The 22,761-nt window shown below is 44.4% G+C and overlaps 2 protein-coding genes across 3 annotated transcripts in view; one reads left to right on the top strand and one right to left on the bottom strand.

Annotated features, from left to right (window-relative positions):
• The first annotated feature begins 1,203 nt into the window (after positions 1-1,203).
• Positions 1,204-21,101, top strand: LOC113484273 (CCAAT/enhancer-binding protein gamma). 2 transcript variants are annotated; one of them, XR_003399196.1, is made up of 2 exons: positions 1,204-5,458; positions 21,091-21,101. XR_003399196.1 is itself a non-coding variant. In XM_026856543.1 (1 exon), the coding sequence occupies exon 1, from the start codon at positions 4,895-4,897 to the stop codon at positions 5,345-5,347; it is 453 nt and encodes a 150-aa protein (XP_026712344.1). In that variant the 5' UTR covers positions 1,204-4,894; the 3' UTR covers positions 5,348-6,924. The 2 variants fall into 2 exon arrangements, 1 of the variants encoding a protein (XP_026712344.1); XM_026856543.1 differs by lacking the exon at positions 21,091-21,101 and having other exon boundaries at positions 1,204-6,924.
• Positions 10,412-22,761, bottom strand: part of PEPD (peptidase D) — a 150,429-nt gene continuing 138,079 nt past the window's right edge. Inside the window, exons 15-16 of the mRNA XM_026856947.1 lie at positions 19,272-19,463; positions 10,412-11,088 (exon numbers count right to left, since the gene is read on the bottom strand). Coding sequence (XP_026712748.1) covers positions 10,939-11,088; positions 19,272-19,463 — 342 coding nt within the window. The 3' untranslated portion in view covers positions 10,412-10,938. The remainder of the gene's footprint in view (positions 11,089-19,271; positions 19,464-22,761) is intronic.

The following is a 22,761-nucleotide window of genomic DNA, read 5'->3' as shown; positions in this document are numbered from 1 at the left end:
CGGGGACGGGCGGTCGCTAGGTTCGTCCTCCGGCGGCGCAGGGCGCGGCCGTTAACGGCAGTGCCTGGGGAAGGTCTGCGAGGGGGCCTCGGCCCCGCCGGAGCCGTTCGCCCAACTGCCGGGAGCGCGCCGGGCCGCAGGGATCCCAGGGGCTGCCCCGAGCCACGACAAAGGCCCTGCCTTAACAACTGGTCTTCTTGCTTTCTAGCTTCTCAAGGGAGTTTTGAATGTCTTGACAAGTCTTTATGGTTCCCAACAAATTTTTGTAGCTCCAGACGCAACTTTCAAAACATACATTGCAGAAAGCTGGACGTTGGTTTTAGCTCTGACATCTGGTGGGAAATAGCAGTCATTAAGACAACTCAGTACTCCCCTCAGTAATAGTGCTATGCTAGTTACAATGCTCAAGAGTTATAAAAATTCGTAACTTGAAAAAGTTCTGCATTTAAGGAATTAGTTCAACTTCAGAAAGAGTTACCTTCATTATAATTCAAAAGACTGAGTTGAATTGATACCTCCTTGCCTCCTGGCATCTGGGATTGTTTGTGATTCTGTCATCAACGCTGCTAGCCTGCAGTTAGAAGACATACTTTAGATGGTCCGACCACATTATTTAAGGATATTGGAGCGCATTTTTCTTGTAAGATGTATGGGAAAAGTGGAGATTCTGAGAAAAATAGGAAAGTTATGTCAGCTATGGCAACACATGAAGGTGTGAGCTACCTAGTCACAAAAAAGTTGTTGCCTAACCTTCAGTATGTGAGAGTTATCATCAGCTCTTACTAACTTGTCTGTGAGTGTGTGCAGAAACCCACGCAGGAGTGGGCTCTCCCCTCCCAGGGTTCAGCAAACATATGCCTGGCATTTTATGCTGCTGTTTGTACAGGGTCACCTGGATTTAGTCAGATCCTATGGGAGTATTGCTACTGAAGTCCGAGAGAAGAGGGGCCACCTATTGCTCTTCAGGTTGGGACAGATTTTGCATAGACAAGACAGCTGGGTGAATTTATGCAATAAAGTCATCCCAGCTAATGATCAGAATCAATACAGTCACATCTAGAAAAGGAGCAGAGAGAAGTGCTTTGTATTTTTTGCCGCTAAGTAAAACAACCAATGCAACTGATTTAATTAACAAAACACATCTTTTGTTTTTTGACAAAACAAACATTTGGAAGTTTTAAGTTTTTGATTTTTATTTTTTTTTTTGAAAGCAAAGATGAAAAAGGCCCTGATTTGCTTGGTTGGGAGTCTCTCTGGTCCCTGAGGAGTGCTGTCAGTCAGTAAGAAACATCTCTCTGCCTGAGAAGACACCTCTGGGTTACCAGCTATTATGCTGTAGTGGGTGGTCAGTTGGTGTCCTGGGTGGCCAGTTAGTGGCCCAAGGAGAGAAGAAGGCAGTTCTAACTGGCCACTGGAAATACTACCATGTGCTGGGTGGAACCAGCCTAGGGCTGTCGCTGAGCTCAAGCTAATGAGCAGCTTTATGGGAACAAGATGCTCAGAAACTCAGCTGGCTCTCAGAGGAGCTGCTTCCTGCTGTGCCGGGGCTATTGCCCCTTAACAGGAAACCAACCTGTTTGTGGAGAGGAGCAGAGCTGCTGCCTTTGTGTGGCATGGTGTCCGAGAAACAAACTTTGAGACTCATCTCCCTCCCCAGCCTCGTGGCCTCTCCCAATTACTGTGTCCTTTACCTCACCCTTCTTGAGAGCCCTTTCCATATGTCTCATACCTGCTGTCTTTAAACGTCATTCCAGTATTCCCTGAAGGATGCCCTATAGCACCTGTCACTGTCCAGGATATTCTTCCTTCTCGTTCTATTGAAGAACTTAAAACTGGTAGTAGAGATCCAGCTTCCAAATAACCAGAGGGAAAAACTAGTTTCAAGCCTCAACTGTTACCACTGCAGGGTTATCTGTGATGCACTATAGTTAGTGCTACTTGTTTTTCATAAATACTAGTTGGAGCAGGGCAGGAATCCAGATGTCATCTCTCCCAGGTAAGACTTGTGATCATCAGGCCAGATAAGAGCATGTCTCACTCAAGAAATAGTTATTTGATACAAAATGGATCAGTTGCAGTGGGAAGAAATTGAGGGAGATCTGTTCTAGTAGGGCTAGAACACTTGCTTGAGGTGTGACACTAGTTCTTCTCTGCTCATATCCATGTACTGCCCAACTAAAATATTCCATTAGAATCTGATTTAATGGAACAAATACTTTTTCCTTTGAATTACAGGGAAATTTGATAGAGATCTGAAGGGAATGATAAAGCAATATTAAATAGTTTCAATAGCATAAAGAGAAATAGCACATGGAACCTGGTGATGTGAAGAAACTTGTTACACATCGGGTGGGGTGCCTTCAGGGGCAGGAGCCACCCCTTCCTCTGTAGTATCTCATGAAGTACAAAAGGCAGATCTCAAAGATGGTATGGGCTACTTAACTAGGCTGACCAGATGAAGTTAGCAAGCACTGTAATGTGTTGACAGAGGGAACAGGAGAGCATTGTATCTGCCATTCCAAAGATGCCAGAAATTAGTGGAAAAATACAGGTGTCAGAGGCAAACTAACAGAGCTCTATACTCTTTGAGGGCTACAGAAATTCTGTATTTAAACATAAAGCTGAGACAAAGCCAGTATATGCTCTGAGCGGAGCATCTTGACTAAAAATGTCTGTGCAATCACACATGAACAGCTACTACAACTGGCCCTGCCAGTCTCATGTTTGTGCACAGTGACATCTTGTTAGCTGTACATTCAGTTTAACTGCTGAACTAAATTGCTTATTCAGTCAGAATCTTAAGGCTTAAATGTGATTTGCAAAAGTTGCTGTAAGAGTTGAAATCAGGAAAATATTAAATACAGAAGTTAGGCATGTATGTATATAGATTCAGCTATACAGATGTAAAATTTGCTGATGGCCTCTGCCCTGAAATAAGAAAATGAAAAGATTTCTTGATAGGAGGAGCGTGGGTGTACTCACACATCTTTGCTTGTTTTAAGCGAGAAGACTTCTTAGTGACAGAAAGTTAATTGAGTAACATTCAAGCCAAACTTACTAGGCTTTTTGGTCAGTTTTACTGAACCACACTGCAACTGCATCTCATTCTGGCTCCCTCACTGCAGAAGAAAATTTGCAATTGATTTAGACAGTAGAATTTTAACCTTTTTAATGATACCCTAGCAGAAGGTAAAACAGCAACTCAGACTGCTGAGAAAGACAAACAAGAACAGTAAACAGCTGATGAACCGTGAGTTTAGAATGACCAGTGACACACAGCAGCTCGTTCACAAACATCTCACTGCATCCGTTCATCAGCTAGACACAGACCTATGGTCACCCACGCCTCGCGCCCTTACTGATGCGAGCCATAACCCCTGGGCTGGCCGCTGCCCATCCTGGGCGGTTAGCACTGCCCACTGCTAACGCGCTCTCCAGTGGGCCCTCTTGAGGGTGGGCAAGGAGGACGCTGAACACTAGTCGTGTGTGACAGAGCACAGGGCCGCACTGCTGCAGTGCAGTCTGTCTGGGAGTAGGATTGGTTTATGCTAGTTGGATACTTTAACATGACAAGAAATCAACACTCCTTTGACTGATCGCTGAGTACTTTTCATTGGAGCCATAGGCAGGTGTTTCAGGAACTTAGAACAACCCTGTTGCCCTTCCCCTCTTCTCTCCCAAACTTCTCTCCCAGACATTTAGGAAGTCATCCCGTGAGATGGGAAGAGAAGGGGAGCAGCTGTTAGCCTTGCCAGGGCCGTGTCCCTGCAGCAGCTGTGGTGGAGTCCTCCTTGTGCCACCAGTAGGGTCAGGAGCAGGCTGACCTCAGCAGCGGGAGAACGTGAGTCAGGTGAGAGGGTGTCCTGCTCGTCAGGCCTGTTTGTCTGCTGGACAGAAGAGTGGACAGTGACCAGTGCAGGAGCCTCAGCAGGGGAACATATTTTGTGGACCAGTCAGCTATGGCTGCTGTCTTCCTAAGGATGGCAACAGTCCCCCTGTCTTTGCCATTTAGTGATCTCACATTGTCATCACCCTGCATTCCTGTCCCACCTGCTCATTACAGTACTGTTACACGTTTAGCTTGTCTTACCTTGCTTGGTTGAAGGGGTTCCTTTAATGTCACTCAGTCACAGCCTTTGCAGCACACTACTTTTTTCCATAGATTATTTTTTCCACTCGGTACTAGTGAGACTTTAAAGCAGTCATCAGTTTGGACATCAAAAGCAAGTGCAGTAGATGATGGAGGAAAGGTGGTGGACAAGTCTGAGCACCCTCACTCCAGAGAAAAGGAACCAGGGAGGAATTTGTCTGTGCATACACCCAGAGGGATGGTCTGAAGAGGACAAGGATCAACTACTCCTGTTGGTCAAGAGTCAGGCTGTTAATAGGTTTAAGCTGCAGAAGGAAAACTCCAGTCTGAAAATTAAGAAAATTATATAACTGGAGGAAAAGTTAGACAGTGGAACCTGTTGCCAAGACAGAGGTTGTGAAACTGGAGATATTCGAGGCTAGGCTAGACACCCGTCCATCAGGGATGGCTTTGGAATAACTGAGTAAAGCCAATGAACAATGCAAACAGCTTGACTAGATGACCCAGTAACAGTCCCTTCCAATCCAAATATGGGCTTCTGAAATGTAGCTGGCAGCTTGTCCACTTCCAGCACAGTTGTGATGGGTTACTGCCAGATGTACCAGATGTACCATCAGTACCTTATGCTAAAGCCAGTGATGTATAAGATTGTAGATGAAGCCAGCACCTTTAATAGCAGGTTTTTTCCTACTAGGTTCACCTCGCCCTTAATCCATGTGAAGACCTGTTGGAAACGCCTTCTAGAAACATAACCGTTTTCAGTCTCCTAATAAATTCTCCTGTGTCCAAGAAGAGCCTGTCCAAATGAGCAAGACATCCCAACAGAACACCGCTACAGATGCGAACGGAGTAAGCGTGATTCACACCCAAGCACACACCAGTGGTTTGCAGCAGGTTCCCCAGCTGGTGCCCGTTAGTCCTGGTGGAGGAGGCAAAGCTGTGCCTCCCAGCAAGCAGGGAAAGAAAAATTCCTTTGTGGATAGAAACAGTGATGAGTATCGTCAGCGCAGAGAGCGAAACAACATGGCAGTGAAAAAGAGCCGGTTAAAAAGCAAGCAGAAAGCACAAGACACGCTGCAAAGGGTAAACCAGCTCAAAGAAGAAAATGAACGTTTAGAGGCAAAAATTAAGCTCCTGACCAAGGAACTGAGCGTACTGAAAGACTTGTTCCTTGAGCATGCGCACAATCTTGCAGACAATGTGCAACCTGTTGGCACTGAAACCACCACAACAAATCCAGAAAACAACGGACAGTAACACTGCTGCAGCCTTATGAACTGAACACTCGGGTGCGGATTGTCTGCAACACCCATGCAGCAACCAAGCAAAAACTCAACTATCGTTTTGTGGAGATTTTCTTCTTTTTAGGTTTAACACTGAAAATTTGATACAATTAGACCAGAAACTGCTTAGGGTGTTTGTTTTAAATATTTTTCTCCTCTACAAGATTTATCTAATTAATGCAGATCTAAATTCATAGTCAACAAGGAGCTTAGTATTGGAGAAATAGCATTTTTCACAGAAATGTTCACTTACCTTCTTACCGTTTGCACAATGGGAGGAATCCAGCAGGAAGGTTCACTGTAGTATCAGAAACTCGTAATTGGATAAAATGTCTTTTAAAATACCTTTTAGTGTAATTAAGCCCTTTGTTTTCTCTATTACGTATTACAAAAACTGCAAAGGCTGTGGAGGGTGTTTGCTTTCCTATTTGGTGGACTACTTTAAATCTGTAGAGCAAGTCCTATAAAGCACCACTTAGGTCTTTCCTGTCCAGTTATCGTTAACGGGGAGGGTGTAGTAATATTGAGCTGGGATGCTTACTGATGTTTTCTAGAAAAATAGCAATATAGTATGATGATACATATAGGCAGTTGGCTTCCAAACAGCAAATGAGTCTGAAGCATCATGTACAAAAGGTTAAGCAGCACATTGACAAAGCCTTTTAAGCTGTGTTCACATTGCTCACATAGTGACTGGGGCCTTATGAGAACAAGATACTGTTTTTTAGAAAATGTCAAAATGCTACCAAAAAACTGTGCTCTGCAAAATTGCATTCTTGCTGGGGTGCAGGTATCAGGGAGAACAAAAGCTGCAGCTTGGCTAAGCAGTGAAAGGGGTGTTCAGCCAGAATGTATGAATCAGTGCTCGTTGACATTAATCTCCATTTTCACGGCTGTTCAGATTTGCAATCAAGATCTTACAGAAATTCACAGTGATTTTAAAAATTAACGGTCCTAGTTCGAATAACTGATTCAGTGGAATTTCTACAGCCATCATACAGTTGTGTGAAGGAGTATCTTTTGGTCTTGTTTTATTTTCATAAAACTTTAGCAACTTTTTTAAATGCTAGTGCTAAGCCTTTGCCATGATCCATAATGCAGTGGTATGTACGATATTGAGGATTTAAACAATAAAAGTAAAGCAGGAACTTTGATGTAACCTTAATTTATTTTCATTTTTAAATATTTCATTGATGGTATGGTTGTGTTACATTTAACCTGTGTGTCTGGCTAGTGGATTATTACACTGTCTTAATTTCCTTCCTACACTACCTTTTTCCATAGATTATTTTTTTGTAGGATGCTTGTTTGCCTTGTATCTGTACTTAGGAAGAACTTGGGTATTATCTCTATGAAGATGCTGTTAGAAAATGAAAGCTTGAAAAGTTCTTTTTGAAGTTAAACTTTTAATACATGCAGAAAACTTTTATGGATTGTTTTGAATTATGGTAGTCTTTTTACAAAGATATGTTTTTTGGTTCTAGCTGCAGCTTAAGTAGGTAGGATTGAAGTATCAGAAGCTAATAAAAAACTTTTGCTTCTAGTGCTGGAGTCATTTTTCCTGTCCCTTTTCTATTTCAAATGCAGAGGTGCCCACCTCAAGCAGCTGTCTGAGAAATCAGTGCAAGTCTCCATTCCTGTCTTCCACTCAGGTTTTACTCAGTGAAAAGAATCTCATTTTGGCTGAATTCCTGTTTTAACAAAAAAGAAACCCCAACGGTTTTGAAAGAACCTGAAAGCATCTCATTTGTTAACTCTGCACCTACTCCGGGGCAAAAGGCAGGAGCTGGTCTCTTCCCTGGTTGTCTGCTCTGTGAACGGGGACTCTGTGGCCCTGTTGTCCTGCAGCTGGTTTGACAGGCTGATGTGGGGTCCTCCCCTAATAACTGGCACAGGGGCTCCAAATCTGGTATTTGATTCTGATCTTGGTGAAAATGACTTCTTAAATATTTGAGTGGGAGCAATGCCCTTTCTGATGCTCTGGAGGGTGACTTCTCCACCTGTTACTCCTGACAGCTCTGATTCCACTTCCTTCTTATTTAAAACAAAACCACTGAGTTATGAAAAGTCATTTGCACAATGCCATCTCTGCCTTAGCAGTCTGCACATGCTTGCTTTGCCTAGGGAAGCACGTAGGCTGTGTGCAGCACATCACCTTGATATGTGAAGCCATAGACCCAAGGTTAAAACAAATTACTATTTTAAATTAGCCTCAGCGAGAGTGATTGCAAGAAAGGTGTTAAATCCACTATTCTAAGCCCCTTCCTGCCAAAACAGCTGTCTCAAACCAAGGAGCGAAGGCAGGAGTGAGGCTTTCCCTCTCTTTGCCCCAAGGTGGAGCAGCTCAGGCTGTGCGACAGCCTAATGCCTCAATCTTACCCCTCCACTGCAAGGCACAGGACACCCATGCCTAGGTGACTTGGACGATTCTCTTCTTCCTAAAGAAAGGCTGGAATAAATACACATCTACACAAGAAAATTTCAGTGTAGGCCTACAGAAGTTAAGGTTTTTCTTCTGACACATTTTTCTTAACAACTGTAGTCTGTGACAGAATACAGTGCCTGTCACTACAAGGGGTGTTACAGCACTGTACATTTCAGCAGGAAACCTTACTCCCATTTTCTCACTGTATACTAAGAGAAGAGGTCTACTCCAGCCTCCACGAGCACTAGGAGGCTCTACCACTTTAATACCCTGTAGCTGCAGCAGCGTCCTTGGCGTGGCAGATAAATCCAGAGTGCATCCAAGCCCAGGGAGCTGAAGCAATTTAAATACATCAGTTCAGAAGTGCTTGGACCTTTCTGAACACACAAACTTGCTCAACATTACACACTTTCTGTTATTTTGGTGCCACTCTATTAGTCTGTTTGCACCAGGGGGGAAACTCATTTGGGAAAACATGATCGCAACAGCCTGAAATATCCTAATGTTGTCAAAAAGAAACTTTGACGTTAACCTGTATTTTTCTCCCACTAACCTATTTTATGTGTATTAAATATCACTTTGCATTTTCTTAAAGGCCTATTCCCCCCCCCCCCGCTAATTTAGGAAAACGTTTTACTTTTTGCTTACGTGGATAGAAATTATAATTACAGAACAGACTTCTAGAAGGAAGGATGAAATTTATATTCACCAAGTTCATGGGCTGGATTATGAAGTAAAATGGGAAATGGTGCACCATCCCAGACCAAAACGCATCCATGTCTCGGGCAAGCAAAACAACAGAGAAGCTGGTTACGTGAGCAAGTGCTTTCCCCCCAGAACTCGCGGTAGGGTTTGTTCGCTGGTACGTGTCGAAGCAGAACCAGTTCTGTCTCCTGCAGCACACCAGATTGCTCGACCTGTTCTGCAGCAGCAGAGCCCAGTATTTGCCAAGATTAATCACAGGCAGGGAAAGGCCTATTAACTAAACTGGGGTTACGGCTTAGTTGAAACAATTCCAAAACTCTCTTTTTTAAAAAATCTGTGAAGTGTTACTTTAAAATAGTAACTGCTGTTGAACCCAAGCAACAGCAGGTTTCGGAGTGCCCAAAGCAGTGAGCGATCCCATGGGTGTGTTCAGAGCACGCCACAGGGAAGGACTTGGACACGGAGGGAACGAGGCTGAGGCCATGAGCACCGTCGTGCATGGAAAAAACCTCCCAAGTTTTAGGGGGAGATGAGTCTGGAGCAGTGCCAGTGTAGTTACTGTGTTCTTGTATCTGCAAAGCCTGAGTCCTCTGCACAAGTACTACACTGCAAAGGTACAAGACTTGCAGTCACCACACACGGGAGCACTAAGTGCAGCTGCACGTACAAGCTGCTGATCTCTCGCCCTCCCCTCTTCATGCCTTCCCCTTCACAGTTGAGACCTCCTGCACTTACCTCTTACAAACAAATAATGAGCAACCTTTAAAAAACATGTAAAGAGGCTAGTTTTTTAATAAAGTGACATTAAACATAAGGAGTGAAGTCCCCTGGATTATTTCACAATGTGTTTCTTTAGTCTTCAACATGCAGCTTCCTGTTTAGCAATGGGTCACCAAGCTGTTATGAATAAAGAGCAGGTTCTCGTCACACAGATCAACCCAATTAACCAAAGGAGCTCTCTGTTAGAGCAACACATTTGAGAATTTTTAAGGAAATTATTTCAGCCCTAAATCCAGTCCCAGGTGGGGATCCAAAAGACAGCACCACAGTGATTTTTGACACCACCCCTGCCCCTGTTGTGCTGCATGCCCCATGTAAGACAGGCGCTTGCAGACACCCAGAAGCTCACCGTTGGTCCCGCTGCCCGCATGCCAGCTCCAGGACGTGAGGAACAGAACTGAGACCATCAAGTCAGTCAATCCCTGCACAGCGGGAAAATCCTCACTGGACAAGCGGCAAGACCCAGAAAGGCCCTGACATCCTCCTGTGACTTCAGTTCCCCCTGACACGGCAGAGGGATGTTCTGAAGTGGCTTTGCAGTCCAACTGTGCAACGGAGCCTGAGGACCGAACAGGAGTTTTGATGTGTTCATAAAGTGAGCACGATTATTTTTATGTAGTTACAGTAACCAGTGCTACTTTATGATGCAAGAAATGTATTCTCCTGAAGGTTGATGAACACCTACAGTAAAGAAAGGCTTCTCTGGGTAATTTAAAACCTGCACGAATGGAAAATCATTTATGATCATTATTAATAAGTCTGTGGTGTATCCAAATAAAATTTACATGATTTCATTCTGAACTGACTAACACTGGACAGTTAAAAATAACTATCATTCTGCACAGCATATGCTGCTGAATGATCTCAAGCCCTGCGGCAAAGATACTCCCTTGCAGTTTCTAAGGCTTGTGAATACCACAGCAATCTACACTTTTAAGGAACAAATAAATGGACAAATCTAATAAGCATCAGGCTGTGTGTGAAGGATCACTACACCCACTACCCAGAGCAGAAAAATCTGGCTAATGAAGGGTCAAAGTTTCCAGAGCACAAACTGGTAGAAAGGTCAGATAAAGAAGCAGGAATGGGAGCAGAAGAGCATAATGATCACAAAATTGTGAGCATAAATGATGCCAAGGATTATTTTAATAAAAATTTGATTCTGCTTACTCCATTGATACTGAAATAAGATTCGTAAGAAAAATAAGTGTCGTTATGTCCACTGAGAACAGCTGATTTTTCTTCCGTGTTTTTTGCAGTACTTGTGATGAAGTTTAAAAAAGGACTTAGATTGTTACAATTGTTGTCAGCATTCAGATAATCCATTTGGTTAAAGAGTCCCAATCATCAAAACTCACATTTAATTGCAAGATATGTCTGAGCTGAGATTTGGCAGACGTATAAGCCCCACTGACAATGCAGCAGGGTTATTCAGGTTGCACTTGGTAAACTGCTGACTGCAAGCAGCAACATTTGAGTTACCTGGATATCACGGGCTGAAGCCTTCTAACTCCATTTTTAATGAATGAATCATTCCAACTAATAGCCTGCCTGCCTCTCTTGCTATTAAGAATTGCATGCATTTTATTTTATATGCTGCAGCATTAAATCAGAACGGTGACTGATTAGTGTGACACGAAGTATTGTCTTGAAGTTTACTGCTTTTGGCTGGAGAGGCAGTCAAATGACTTGGCACTGCTTTGGCCTTCTGCCATGAAAGCCTCTATTTCTTCAACAGTACGTGGGACACACGTTAGCAGCTCCATTCCGCTGGCTGTCACTGCGATGTCGTCCTCGATCCGGACCTGTTACAGAGAACACGCGGTTACCAAGGAATTGCAGCTGGGGATGAGAAGCACGTCAGGCAGGGACAGCAGCAGGAGCACAAGGCATGACTTCAGCCTGTGGTGCTGATGCGACACCAGGCAGAGCAACACGCTGCAAGCACTGGAATCACCCACCAGCACCGGGGCACTGAGCTCTGTAGGGCCCAATCCCCCTTGGGCCACCGGCCCCTGCCACCCCCCTGGGATGTCACGAGCTCCATGGTGACCCCGGCAGAGCAGCCCTGCAGGAGGTGGTGGCCCTGCAGGTGACTCGGGTGGTGCCTCTGCTACCTCGGGTACACCAAGGACAGGCTGAGCGAGATGCTGCATCAGTGAGGTCATGCTGTATAATTACATGGGGCCAATAAATGTCAACCTCTTGACATCAGGAGCAGCAAAAGGAACATTTCTCCTGAATTTGCCTCCAGCCTTGCTAGTACATGGCTTGCTAGGGGCAGGTTCAACAGCAGTGCCTCCTGACACCCAGAGTGCCTGTTTTCGAAGCGGTCCTGGTGCTGAGCTGCAGTTAGCTGCTCTTTGTACTGAAACATCACATTCTCTTTTCTCTAAACACAATAAACTTTCAACGGAGGAACTGCAACATGAAATATCTTGTAGCTGATATTCAAAACATTGAATTTTGAGCTGATGGAGAAAGTCCTAAGCAGGTCAGACATTCCTTTTAAAATACAATCACTACATTTCAAATCATGCAAGGAAAAAGCAGATCCTCTCAGTTTTCCAGCTCTTGTTCTGTTAAAATGAAAAGTATGCTCCATTTCTGTTTGACTCTAATCTCTTCTTACCAGTAAATATGCCTACACAGTCATTTCCTGTTATCTTATCAGAAAAATGTTAGTAAGTCGCTAAGCTGCAATAAAAGCAATTTCAGTAAGGTGTAAATCCAAGAGAACACAAACTCCGGGGACTCCCACCTTACAGTTGCTTTAATTGTTTCTGACCCCTTGACATTTTCAACTAAAAATAAAGCTGGTTAACATTTGTACTTCTGATTGCAAAATAATCCATTTGTTCAAACAAAATGAGTCATCCAGTCCTTGTTAAACAGTTTAATGATGTCTTTGCCAGATTATTTCTTTTACTTGGTATCAAGTTAAGTGTGTTATAAAGCAGAATTAAATAAACAAACTCCATTGAGTTCACACATTTGATTTGGACAGCTGTAAATTTGAAAGCCGTGAGGCTCTTTACACTCAGTGTCCTGAAAGGCCAGTGCCTTGCCACAGAAAAGGAAATCAGCAACACATTGAACGACTCTATGCACTTGAACAGCTTTTACCAGGGTGGGTTTTTTGATTCATTGCTTCGAATTTGGCCATCTGAGCAAAAAATAACCCAAGGAATCAGCAAGACGGTCGCATTGCATCTAAAGGTGAATCATGCCCTCTAGCTCGCAGCAGCCCCCAGCATCTGTCCTGTCTTGGGTCCGGGCACAGCATATCTGGGTGGACCAGCCTCTGCCAAAAATCTGTTGGTACCAGGCAAGCCCTGCAAAAGTGCCAGAATCCAGGGGACAGATTTGATGACATGGTAAAAGTCAAAGCATCACATTGGCAAGCACACCAGTGTAAATGGAACTGGGCACAGTGTTGATGTGGAAAATAAAAATGGCAGTGCAAACCCAAGTCCGAGAGCAGAGGGGAGGCCAGACAAAGCGAGAGCTGACTCTGCCTATGGAGAGCGCCTCTTTCTGAGCACTGCCAGCTTCACAAACCTTCACCTGCTTGAGCTGAAATTCCCCAGTGTATCTGCTACAGAGAAATACCAGCCACAATTCATCTGCTAACCAGTGAGATTAGGAAAAAAAAAACCTGTCGGTGTTTTCCAGTTTAGTGTTTCAAACCCTCACCAATACCTCAGCACTCTTTGAGGGGACAGACTGACTTGAAAGCAGAGCAGATGAAAGCCAGACTAAGAGGTGGTGGGAAGAACAAGTGGGACAAGGTGTCTGGTCAATGCTGTGCCCTATCTAGGCCACAAGAAAAAATCAGGATGGGGAAGGAGCTGGAAAACGGAGCTAGGGTGATGAAAGGAGCCAGGGGTAGGAATATACAGTGAGGTGAGGCAGGACTGACAAATAATGGACAAAGAGAGATGGGGCTGGCTAAGATCCTGGTGGAGGTGAGACATGAGACACTCTGAACGAGGAGAGCACAGGGAGGGCTGGAGCCCCCTAAGCCAGGGAACTTACCAAAGGGCATATGATGGGGAAAGCCATCAGTTTGGAGTGCCACACACAGCAACTCATGGTATAGGATATATGTGGATTGCTGTGGAAAGCAGGAGCGCCAGCACTGTCCCACCAGCCTGCTCACCACCAGCAACTCCGAATGGTCTCTGGGATATAGCTGGAGGTGCACACAACCAGTGCTCCCGTGGGGTCTTACTCATCCTCCTAGGAAAGCTCCAGCTTTTTCTCCAGGATCTAACCATTCCTCTGCTTGGATAACTATCACCTGGAATGGGTGCTTGCTGTAACAGAGAAGACAGACTTCTCAGTGCATATTTTTCCTTTCCCTAAAAGCAACACAAGTGCAGAGGAACACAGGTTCTTAAGTGGGAGAAAGTTTTTGCATTTGCTCTTTTCCTTCACACCCTCCATGCTTCGCCCTGAGCTTAAACTCAGCAGCAGCAAGAAGCAGCTTCAGAGGACCTGCAAAACCTTCCCTACAGGAGAGCCCGGCATTTGGTCTTGTCTTTGGTCCAAATGGACAAAAGATGCTGGATCTGCCTGGCAAGGCTCACTGCCTTGGGACTGCCTTTCCCAGTGGGGGACAGTGGTTATGAAACTTGCTCTCAGAGCTGTCCCTGTCTGCAGGCTCTTTGTTCAACAGTGCTGCTTGTTTCAGGGCTACAGAGTGGTTTGGAATCGAACACAGCTTAAAGGAACAGCAAACTTAGGTGTGAGGTTTGCTGCACCAGCAGCCTTCAGGGCACTCTGCAAACACCCCAGGGGACGCTTTGTTTTTTCAGTGTGAAATGGCATGCTTCAAAAAGCACTCCTGCAAAGCTGAAATGGCCAGGAATGCCAGGACTGTCCCTAAAATGCCTTTTTCTTATCAAGGGTAGTGGCATGATCTGTCTAGATAGACCTCATTGCACAACTGTCTAACGCCAGCAACAGACCATCATGTGGCTCGACTCAATGGACCCAACTGTCCCAAAGCAAGCTGTGCAGGCATAGCCAAGGACAGCACAGGAGTTAAATACCAGGGCTGCTGTCAGCTATATATACAGCCTCGCACTTTGTCCCGACTTACTAATACAGTCATGCTCCCCAGAGCCTCCTATGTTATCTTCCAAGGGAAGGGTTTGTAGCACTCATTCATTTCTTTTGGATGATGATATATATATATAAAAAAGACTTTTGAGAATCAAGAAACAATTGTGGCCAATTAAATAGTCCAGATTTGCACGATGACAGATCCCAGATGTGATTAAAAAAGACCACTGGTGACATGTCTCCTTTTTTAAAAAATCTATTGAACATTTATTTGATTATGGCTGTGGAAAGCAGCAATACTATCGCTGCAAGATCTTAAAAGTGGGAGACTCGCCTGGGAAACGATGACAGGACATGGGCCACACATGCTACCCCTCGAAGTAAATTAGCACATGTGCTTCTGTCTGGCTGAAGGATCCATGTGTCTGTTTTTATAGCTGGTATCCTACAGAGGCAGATGCATGTAGCCAAGGGGACTTATTTTGACGCAGCCATCAACTCACCAATAATTTTTAACAGAGCAAACTTACCATGAGCAGGGTTTGACTTCTGTATTTCAGGGGTACTGGTTAGGAAATAGAGCTGCTCTTGCGTCAAACCCAGGGACAGGAGGGCAAGTTGCAGGGTTGGGGAAGGCACTTTCCTGTTACCACGTTACACAAAGTGGCAGTGCCAAGATGTTTTCTACAGAGGCTAATAGGCTCTGTGCTACAGGCTGACTCTCATCCCATGCTGCCAGTCTTCCCTCTTCTTATTCACAAGCAAGTCCTTATGTCAGGCACACTTTATTTTAAAGGTCCACATATAAATATTTTATAAAAGAGGATCAAGATTAGTAGGGTGAGGCCATGTATTTTATTAGATCAACTGATACGGCTGGAAAAAGAAGCTTCAGGCACACCCCTTCATCCAGGCTCACAAAGCCGCCATAAACTGTAAGCTAATACAGGTTAGAAACAACAGCTCTTACTTTAACCTAATTATGTTAATTAGATAACTTAAGAGAAAAGGGCTAACGAAGGTTTATAAGCACTAGTCGCTGTTTTGGGGTTGCCTACAACTATCACTTGTCTTACAAGAACTTTGAAGAAAGCTATAGATTTCATTATAACTGTTTTTCTATGAAAACTTAAAAAAAAGATGTTGTGTAGCACTATTACTGCTGCACAATATAAAATGTTAAACAGCAGATGAGCGTGTTTATTGCCTAGTAAACTATTTCATTCACAACACACATTCACCATAAACCCAGAAACAGAGCTCAACCTTCTGAAGATATAAAAACCAGGACAGACACAACTGCATGACTCCATGAACTGAAGGCAGAAGCAATTAAATATCCTGCTTTTTATTTGGTTTAACATTTGTTCCTGAATAAGGGAAGTACTACTGTTTTGAAAAATATTGTAATATTAGCAGAGCTTCAAGGTCCTGGGCTTTGTAAACCTATTTAAATTTTAAATGAGAAAAATCTGCAAATGAAAAAGTAATGTATTTTAACATTTAGCTGTCTTTCAGCATCTTCTCTAAGTTGCAGAGTTTTCACATATTAAGTCTAGAGCTAGTTCTTCAAATCCTAGTGAAAAATAAAGCCTGAACAGAGATTGAATATTTATGGCCAAAAAAAAGATTGAATGGTTTTACTGGGTCTTTGAGAAAACATCATATGAGCTGCATGAATCAGTAATCAGCTTATGAAGAATGGAAATGTCAAACCCTAAAGGGCAGCATTTGGAGTCAGTATTTCCCCTTCCCCGAGGAACTGGCTGCTTTTCCTGAGCAATATACACAACCGTATACACATACCTCTACTTGTACATCGATGTTTATTTATGAGAGTGGCGCGGGCAGAGTCCAGGCAGAGCAGAGGTGCCCTGGGATGGGCGCTGCACCAGCACTTGGCGGCAGCCCTTGCCCCACAGAATTTATGACCTCGGTAAATTGGACCTTACTTCTGCAGACGGAGAACTGAAGTACATGTGACTGAGTGACTCCCCGAAATTGGCTGAGGAAGCTTGTGAAGGACTGAACTCAACGGCTGTCAAATAAAGAGTTTAGGGCTTCAGACAGGGCAGCCTGTGCTCTCAGAAGCAGATCCCCTAGCAAAACTTCTTGCCTCCCTCCAGAGGGATCTGTATGTGACCCAGAACAGCTCTTGTTTGGTAAAAGCCCAAATTCGGAGGTCCCTGGGCAGCAGCTGCAGCCATGACCTGGGGTGTCAGTGGCACAGGGGTGCAGGACACCTGGGCTGCCGACTGACCTGGCGTGTGCAGGAGCGGCGCCGGTGCCAGCACACGCCCCGCACGCCCGCAGCAATGCAGAGCGGGCGACGGAAAACCGCTCTCATTCTTTCCTTCTCTTGCAGCTTTTACAATCTCTTTATGGCTAATACCAGGCAGCATGAATTATGATAAGTGGCTACAGTCTTGCCCTTTTTGGCACCGCAAAAGAGCTTTTATTCTCAATGCAGAGACTTGTCACAGTCAAGAAAATTATTCAAAATGAAAAAAAGGCATGAATTCAAGGTGAATTCATTAAAATCCACAAATTCCCCTGTGTGGACAGTCTTAATCAGAATTACAGTGGCATTACTTCGGTTAATGTAAGTTCATTTTTGAAGTGAATTAAACTAAACCAAATTATGAACATTTTAATTAGTGCTGAGCTCTGCAGCGGGAAATAGACTCCTTATTTCCTTTTGCAGAATGTATTTCTCTTTTAAAGGAAGATTGGACTGGTTGTAGTGAACTCTTCAGCTAGGACTGACACCATTACTAACCCCTGTACTATTAAGGTTTGTCAGTAAAAGCACTGGGCATCGCAAGATCGTTTTTAATCATGTACAGAGAAATTGCTTCTGACAAACTTTTGAGAGAAATACTCACTCGTTCTGGATAAACTAGAATGAACCAGCACGTAGATAACTAAGCACTCTACACAGCACAAATGGCATCTTCTATTTATGCAGAATCAAGTCAGAATTATAAAGATGGAAAAATTAATTTTGATTGCATTATAATTCAGCTTTTGTGTAGAATTCAGAAATATTCGGATGTACTTCAGTCTCAGATTTTATTTCCATTCTTCTCCTGGACAAAATCAAGTGACAACATCTGGCTCAGAGTATGTGTGTATTATTATTTTTTTTCTCTAAGTAAAATGTATTGTTCACAGGGGGATCGAGATTTAGATTTTTGCTCAATCGTTTTTGGGCAGCTCCCCCTTTTAGCAAAGTTTGTTGGCTAGCTCTCCTTACAAGTCATCATTACAGGAAGCTAAGCAAAAAACAGGGGAGAAAGTTAGACTTTGCCTCAAATCTCTAGAACAAAAGTGCCTGATCCAGCAACTTATTACCAAGGTAGAGATCCTGTACTGTCACTGCTATTCCACGCAAACAGACAGCAGGTGAGCCATGTGCACACCTCCAGGCATTCACAGCAATGCACGGAAGAAACATGGGCTCTGCTGAGCACTTCCAGAGAAAGCTCACCAGGAATCAATTCAACTGCCAAAAACCCCTCACAGTGTCTACAAAGAAAGGGAAGATTATAAACCTGTTTTCGCTGCAGTGTCAAGCTACAGCAGTACCTTACTGCGTTCCTTTAGAATATGCTTCAGCATGCAGTGCCATATGTAACGTGCTCACAGTTAGAAAATGCTGAGTTAGCTGCCTTTCGTTCAGGAGTACCTCAGCTGGTGGCTGGAAAGTCTTGATAAAAGAAACAACACAGAGACAGATAACATCCCAAACCTCAGCAGTGAATTAACTACCAGTAGGGGTGAAGTCCCACGTCTCTCGGTAAGGCTGCGCCCACACTGTATGGGGAGCAGCTGCCCCAGAGCGCCGCTGCTTCACACGACTGGTGATGGCACACACAACTTTGCTGTTGGGGTTGGTTGTTCAAAGCCAGCTCAGACCAAAAGCATTACAGTAATTACCCTCTCATGGCTGGCATAGTGATAAATCAGTCGATGGCAGCAGCAGACAATTCCTAATGAGTGACTTTTCATACCAGAAAATCACCACCACTGCCAGTGATTGTTAGCTTTGTTGAGACTTAGCAGAAAGGCCATGAGGAGGACGGGGCATTGCAGCTGCCTGCTCTATCTTCTCTGTGCATGAATACGGAAGCTTGGAGAACAATGCAGCACCCTTCAAATGCTCACCCTGCTAAAATGAAAACCCACTGGAAGCCACTGCAACTGCTAAATGCTCTGCAAGGGCGGTGGCTTGAATGGGAAATATGCCCTGGAGAGCATGGAGAAACAAGGCCCCTCAACTTGCACAGCAGCTGCCTGCATGGGAAGGATCGCCCAGACCATGACTGCCCCCAGTCAGCCTGCAATACGACACCTCGCGCGCGGGTGCTCGTGAAGACCATCGGCTATTCCCTTGGAAAACAGGGAAGGCTTTACATTCACAAGTTTCGTGCCGTTCTGGCAATAGTCCAGTAAGAACAATTATTGCTGTTTTTCCCTACCACCTCCCTGACTTAAACCAGCGTCAGGTTCTTCTGGCCTGGGAGGGAGCACCAGACTGTGCTGCTGTCAAGGAAGCTAACTCTGGAGTATGGATCTCAGTCACATACTTCATAACATACACATTTCACACATTAGACAAAACACCCACCCGTACAAGTCAATGTACAGTGATGACAGAAGGTATTTCAATCAATAAAAAACTAGAGCTCTATCATTAATCAGATATCATAAGTATAAAACTGCCCTTAAAAATAACAAAGAACCCACCAGTTTGTCTGCAGGGTCAAATAGCCCAAGGTGCTGCTTCAGGAACAGCCCTATGTGCAACACATTGCAACTTCCAAAAGATTTCTTCTCAAGTACATACTAAAGGCAACCAAATTCAGAAAATTCAGAAAACCAATTTCAGAAAACCATATGGTTAAGAATTACTCACCCCACCAAATCCTCTAAAGCGCTGCAGGACGTCATTGTTGATGAAACAGGACTGTGCCGGATCACGGAGGGCTTGATCCAAGAGGTGGTCGATGAAGTAGATGCCCGGCTCGATGGTCAGCACCATGCCCTGCTCCAAGCTGCGGGCGGTGCGCAGGCTCCTGAGCCCGGGCAGGTCAATGCGCTCCACTCCCTGCACGAGAAACACGGGTTCTGACAGAGAGAAGGGCAAGCCGTGGTGACCTCTTACCAAGACCCTCCTATGCTGACTGCTCCGTAAGACACCCAAAATACAAAAAAGAATTGGGAAGAAGGGAACTGAAACCATGCTGTAGTCACCTCTCTCCTCAGTCCCTCATTTAACTTTCACATACAGTGATGACCAGCTTTCAACTCAATATGCAAACTGGTTTTTGCACCACAGAAATCCTGGCTTTGGATATGCTTGGTACTGTCACTCCCTGCCTTGGAAGAAGTATTGCACTATGGAGAAAAAACAATTACTTGCACTGTTTCTTTCTATACCCTCCCTTGCAAAGTATGATATTTTAAGCAACATGCAAATCTTGAAATGCCCCCTCCACGTCATGGCTGAACTAGCTGAACTATGCAGCAGAGAACAATTTCTCCAAGGATATGCAAATGCTTATTCTCGCTGAATGTTATTAAAATTATACATTTATGATCTTGATTCAGGAGCAATGAGTCTGCACATGACCTCATAAAAGCAGCCCATTTAAAACTAAACTTTTGTCAGATTCAGACTTTCAGGCAACATGGTGCTGACTGATATTATTAGAAACTAAGTCAAAACAAGTCCTGACTAGCAAAACATTCTCTTCTTCCCAAAAGCTGGTAAAGTAAAATGATATATGAGGACGTGCTTAGTCAAGGAATTAGAAACACTGCAAAGACTAGTTCAGGATATTAATTTTCTTCCCCCAAATGTGCCAGGTATTGCAACATCAGAGTAAATATATCTCAATCCCATTAGCTTTTTGAAAATTCTTTGCAACTGTAGCAAAATTTCAGCAACAAACTATCGTGATGACCAGTAAACAGCTCACAGGCCCACCAGCCTGCACACACACACACACACACACTTTGCTCATGAACACTTCCCCGCAGCCAGTCAGTCAGAGGGTAACAGGTCTACCAGACCAAGGCGTTATTTATCCTGCCCTCCAGGGAGCACTCCCAAATCTCACTTCTGGCCCAGGTCATGGTAATTTTCCTTGCCAGCAGAAGGGTGGACTCCTTTCGGGATGCCTAGCAGTGTGACTGGTGTCCCAGGGACGAGATCCCCAGCGCTCCCCTCGGTGCCAGGCTGCGGGGCAGCTCGTCCTCCCGCGCCTCTGCCAGCCCAGCGCGAGGGGCGGAGGCAGGAGCATACCCTGCAGATTAGCCACATTTTCATCCCACTGAATCATTTGCTCTTCAAAGTGTATATAGCCCCACAGTACTGTTTGCTTCTGAGCTTCCCGTTCAGAGAACGCCTGTTTCACAGAAGTCCTGCTTGCAGCAGCCACTCAGCAGCGTTTGTTTTAGTCTCAATGGTCAAAGCAATACTAGGGTTGCTTTTTTGCCTTTGCAGAGCTTCTGTTCCAACACACAGCATGTTACAGCAGCCAAGATTTTCAGAGCTCACCAGCCTGGACATCCATGGGTAGGTTTGCCCATTTTCAGAGGCACAGAGCAGTTGCTTGCCCTTGCAAGCCATCAAGTGTATCCTGACCATTTTCACTGTGTATTTGATACAGTTTATTTCATATGTTTGATCTAAATTTTGCAGAGCATTATATCATACTAAAATAAGAAAGCACAATTTTGTTTTAATGAGACTAGGAAACAAGGATACTCTGATATTAAGTAAGGCACTTTGCATTTATATTCTTATCAAAACCCAAAGAAAATCAATATATTTCTAAACTTGAAACAATAACTGCACTGAAATGGAGCCCTTTTTCTTTCTGCTACTGCCCCATGGGGTTTGGCATCTCACACATTCATTGTAATGCGTAAAGGAAATGAGGGCATCCAATCTTGTGGATTAATCTCTCCATGAGCTGTAAACAATTAGATTAGTGTCTGGACCTTTTGGTGTCTTGCCAACTATCAATCGGCTGCCTTACAACAAACAACCCATATTTGTTTTTTAAGTACACTTCTCTTCAATTCTACTTGTAAATGCCTTTTCTGAGGCAGTCAATCCAAGACAGATGCTAGAAAGATGAATGCACAGTGAGGAAAACAATGGCAAACATCCTCTGAAGGCAGTCCTGGCACAGCACCCACGGGTTTTTGCCTTTTCATAAAACAAATGAGGTTTACCACTAGGTGAGACGATCAAGCCTTGATGCCCACTTCAGATACCTCTGTACAGCCATTAAATCAACACATAGACATTTTGTTTGGACTGCTTGCAGTCTGATTCTGCTTTTAATACTTCCTCCAAGAAGCTAAAAACACAATTACAAGCCAGGAGCAAGACCCGGGGATTCACATTTGGAAGCTTCCTTCAGTAGCGCAGGCTCCCCAGAGTGTCAGCAATGCAAGGCAGGCTCCCAAGGCACCTGAATACTCCTGCTCCCCCAAAAAGTAACATTTTCTCTAGAAGGAAATCACAGATGCTTCTTCCTATCTCAGCTCTACGTTGTGTTGGTTCTTGGTTTCATCTCCAGACCTTTGGATTTTGCAGGCACCTAAGTCACTGTGTAAATGGCAGCAGTTACATCTCTTTCATGAAAGCATCTCTAAGGGGCTTTCAAAGAAAGGGTAACACTGCTCAGATTTTCAAAGACAGCAAGCAGGACACCAGTGGATGGACTTGCAGCAAGGAAACCCTATGGTCCCTTTTAATGGAGGCTAACAAGGTGCTCACCGAGAGATGCATGAGACAGATGAAGAGAGAGACAGGTTCTGTACGTACCCACACGTACCCAGGGCAGAGGACAGCTCCCGTCCAACTTGCTGCAAGGCTGAAGGACAATATGAGCTGGGAGAGGCAACGATCAGAGTGGGGAAAGGGGAAGGTGACCAAGTGGGGTAGATGGCAAAATTCCTTCTTCAGAGAACAGCACTGGATTAAAATGTTATTTTTGCTTTCTGATCCTCAGGTGTCACCAAGCTCCATTGCCATCATAATGGAAATAATGAAACATGGCTTCAGCACCCTAAATAACATCTGATCTCTGGGCACTCGTGACCATCTTGGTAGTCACCATGGCCATCACATCCAGGAGCTGACAGTTCTCAGTCTGCTTCAGTTGTTTATGAAAACTAGAACAAACTGAGGATTTTTTTAACTGACTGAAACACCACCCCCTGCAAATGGAAGGTGACAGGTCTGAAACGAGGACACTGCCATTTTCCACCAAGTCAAACCCTGTTGGGAGCAAAGGTTCGCACTGTCATCCACCAGTATGAATGTTCTGCCATTAATGGATTTTCTTCTTTGAGAGGAGGAAACTTCCCTAGCTAAACAACTAACG

The sequence above is a fragment of the Athene cunicularia genome (genome assembly GCF_003259725.1).
Source record: "Athene cunicularia isolate RWA chromosome 11 unlocalized genomic scaffold, athCun1 chr11_part1, whole genome shotgun sequence".
Lineage (NCBI taxonomy): Eukaryota > Metazoa > Chordata > Aves > Strigiformes > Strigidae > Athene > Athene cunicularia.
This window is presented reverse-complemented; position numbering and strand designations above follow the sequence as displayed.

Excerpts from the sequence above, each read along its gene's own strand:
- LOC113484273 (XM_026856543.1), top strand. The coding sequence starts at position 4,895 with ATGAGCAAGACATCCCAACAGAACACCGCTACAGATGCGAACGGAGTA.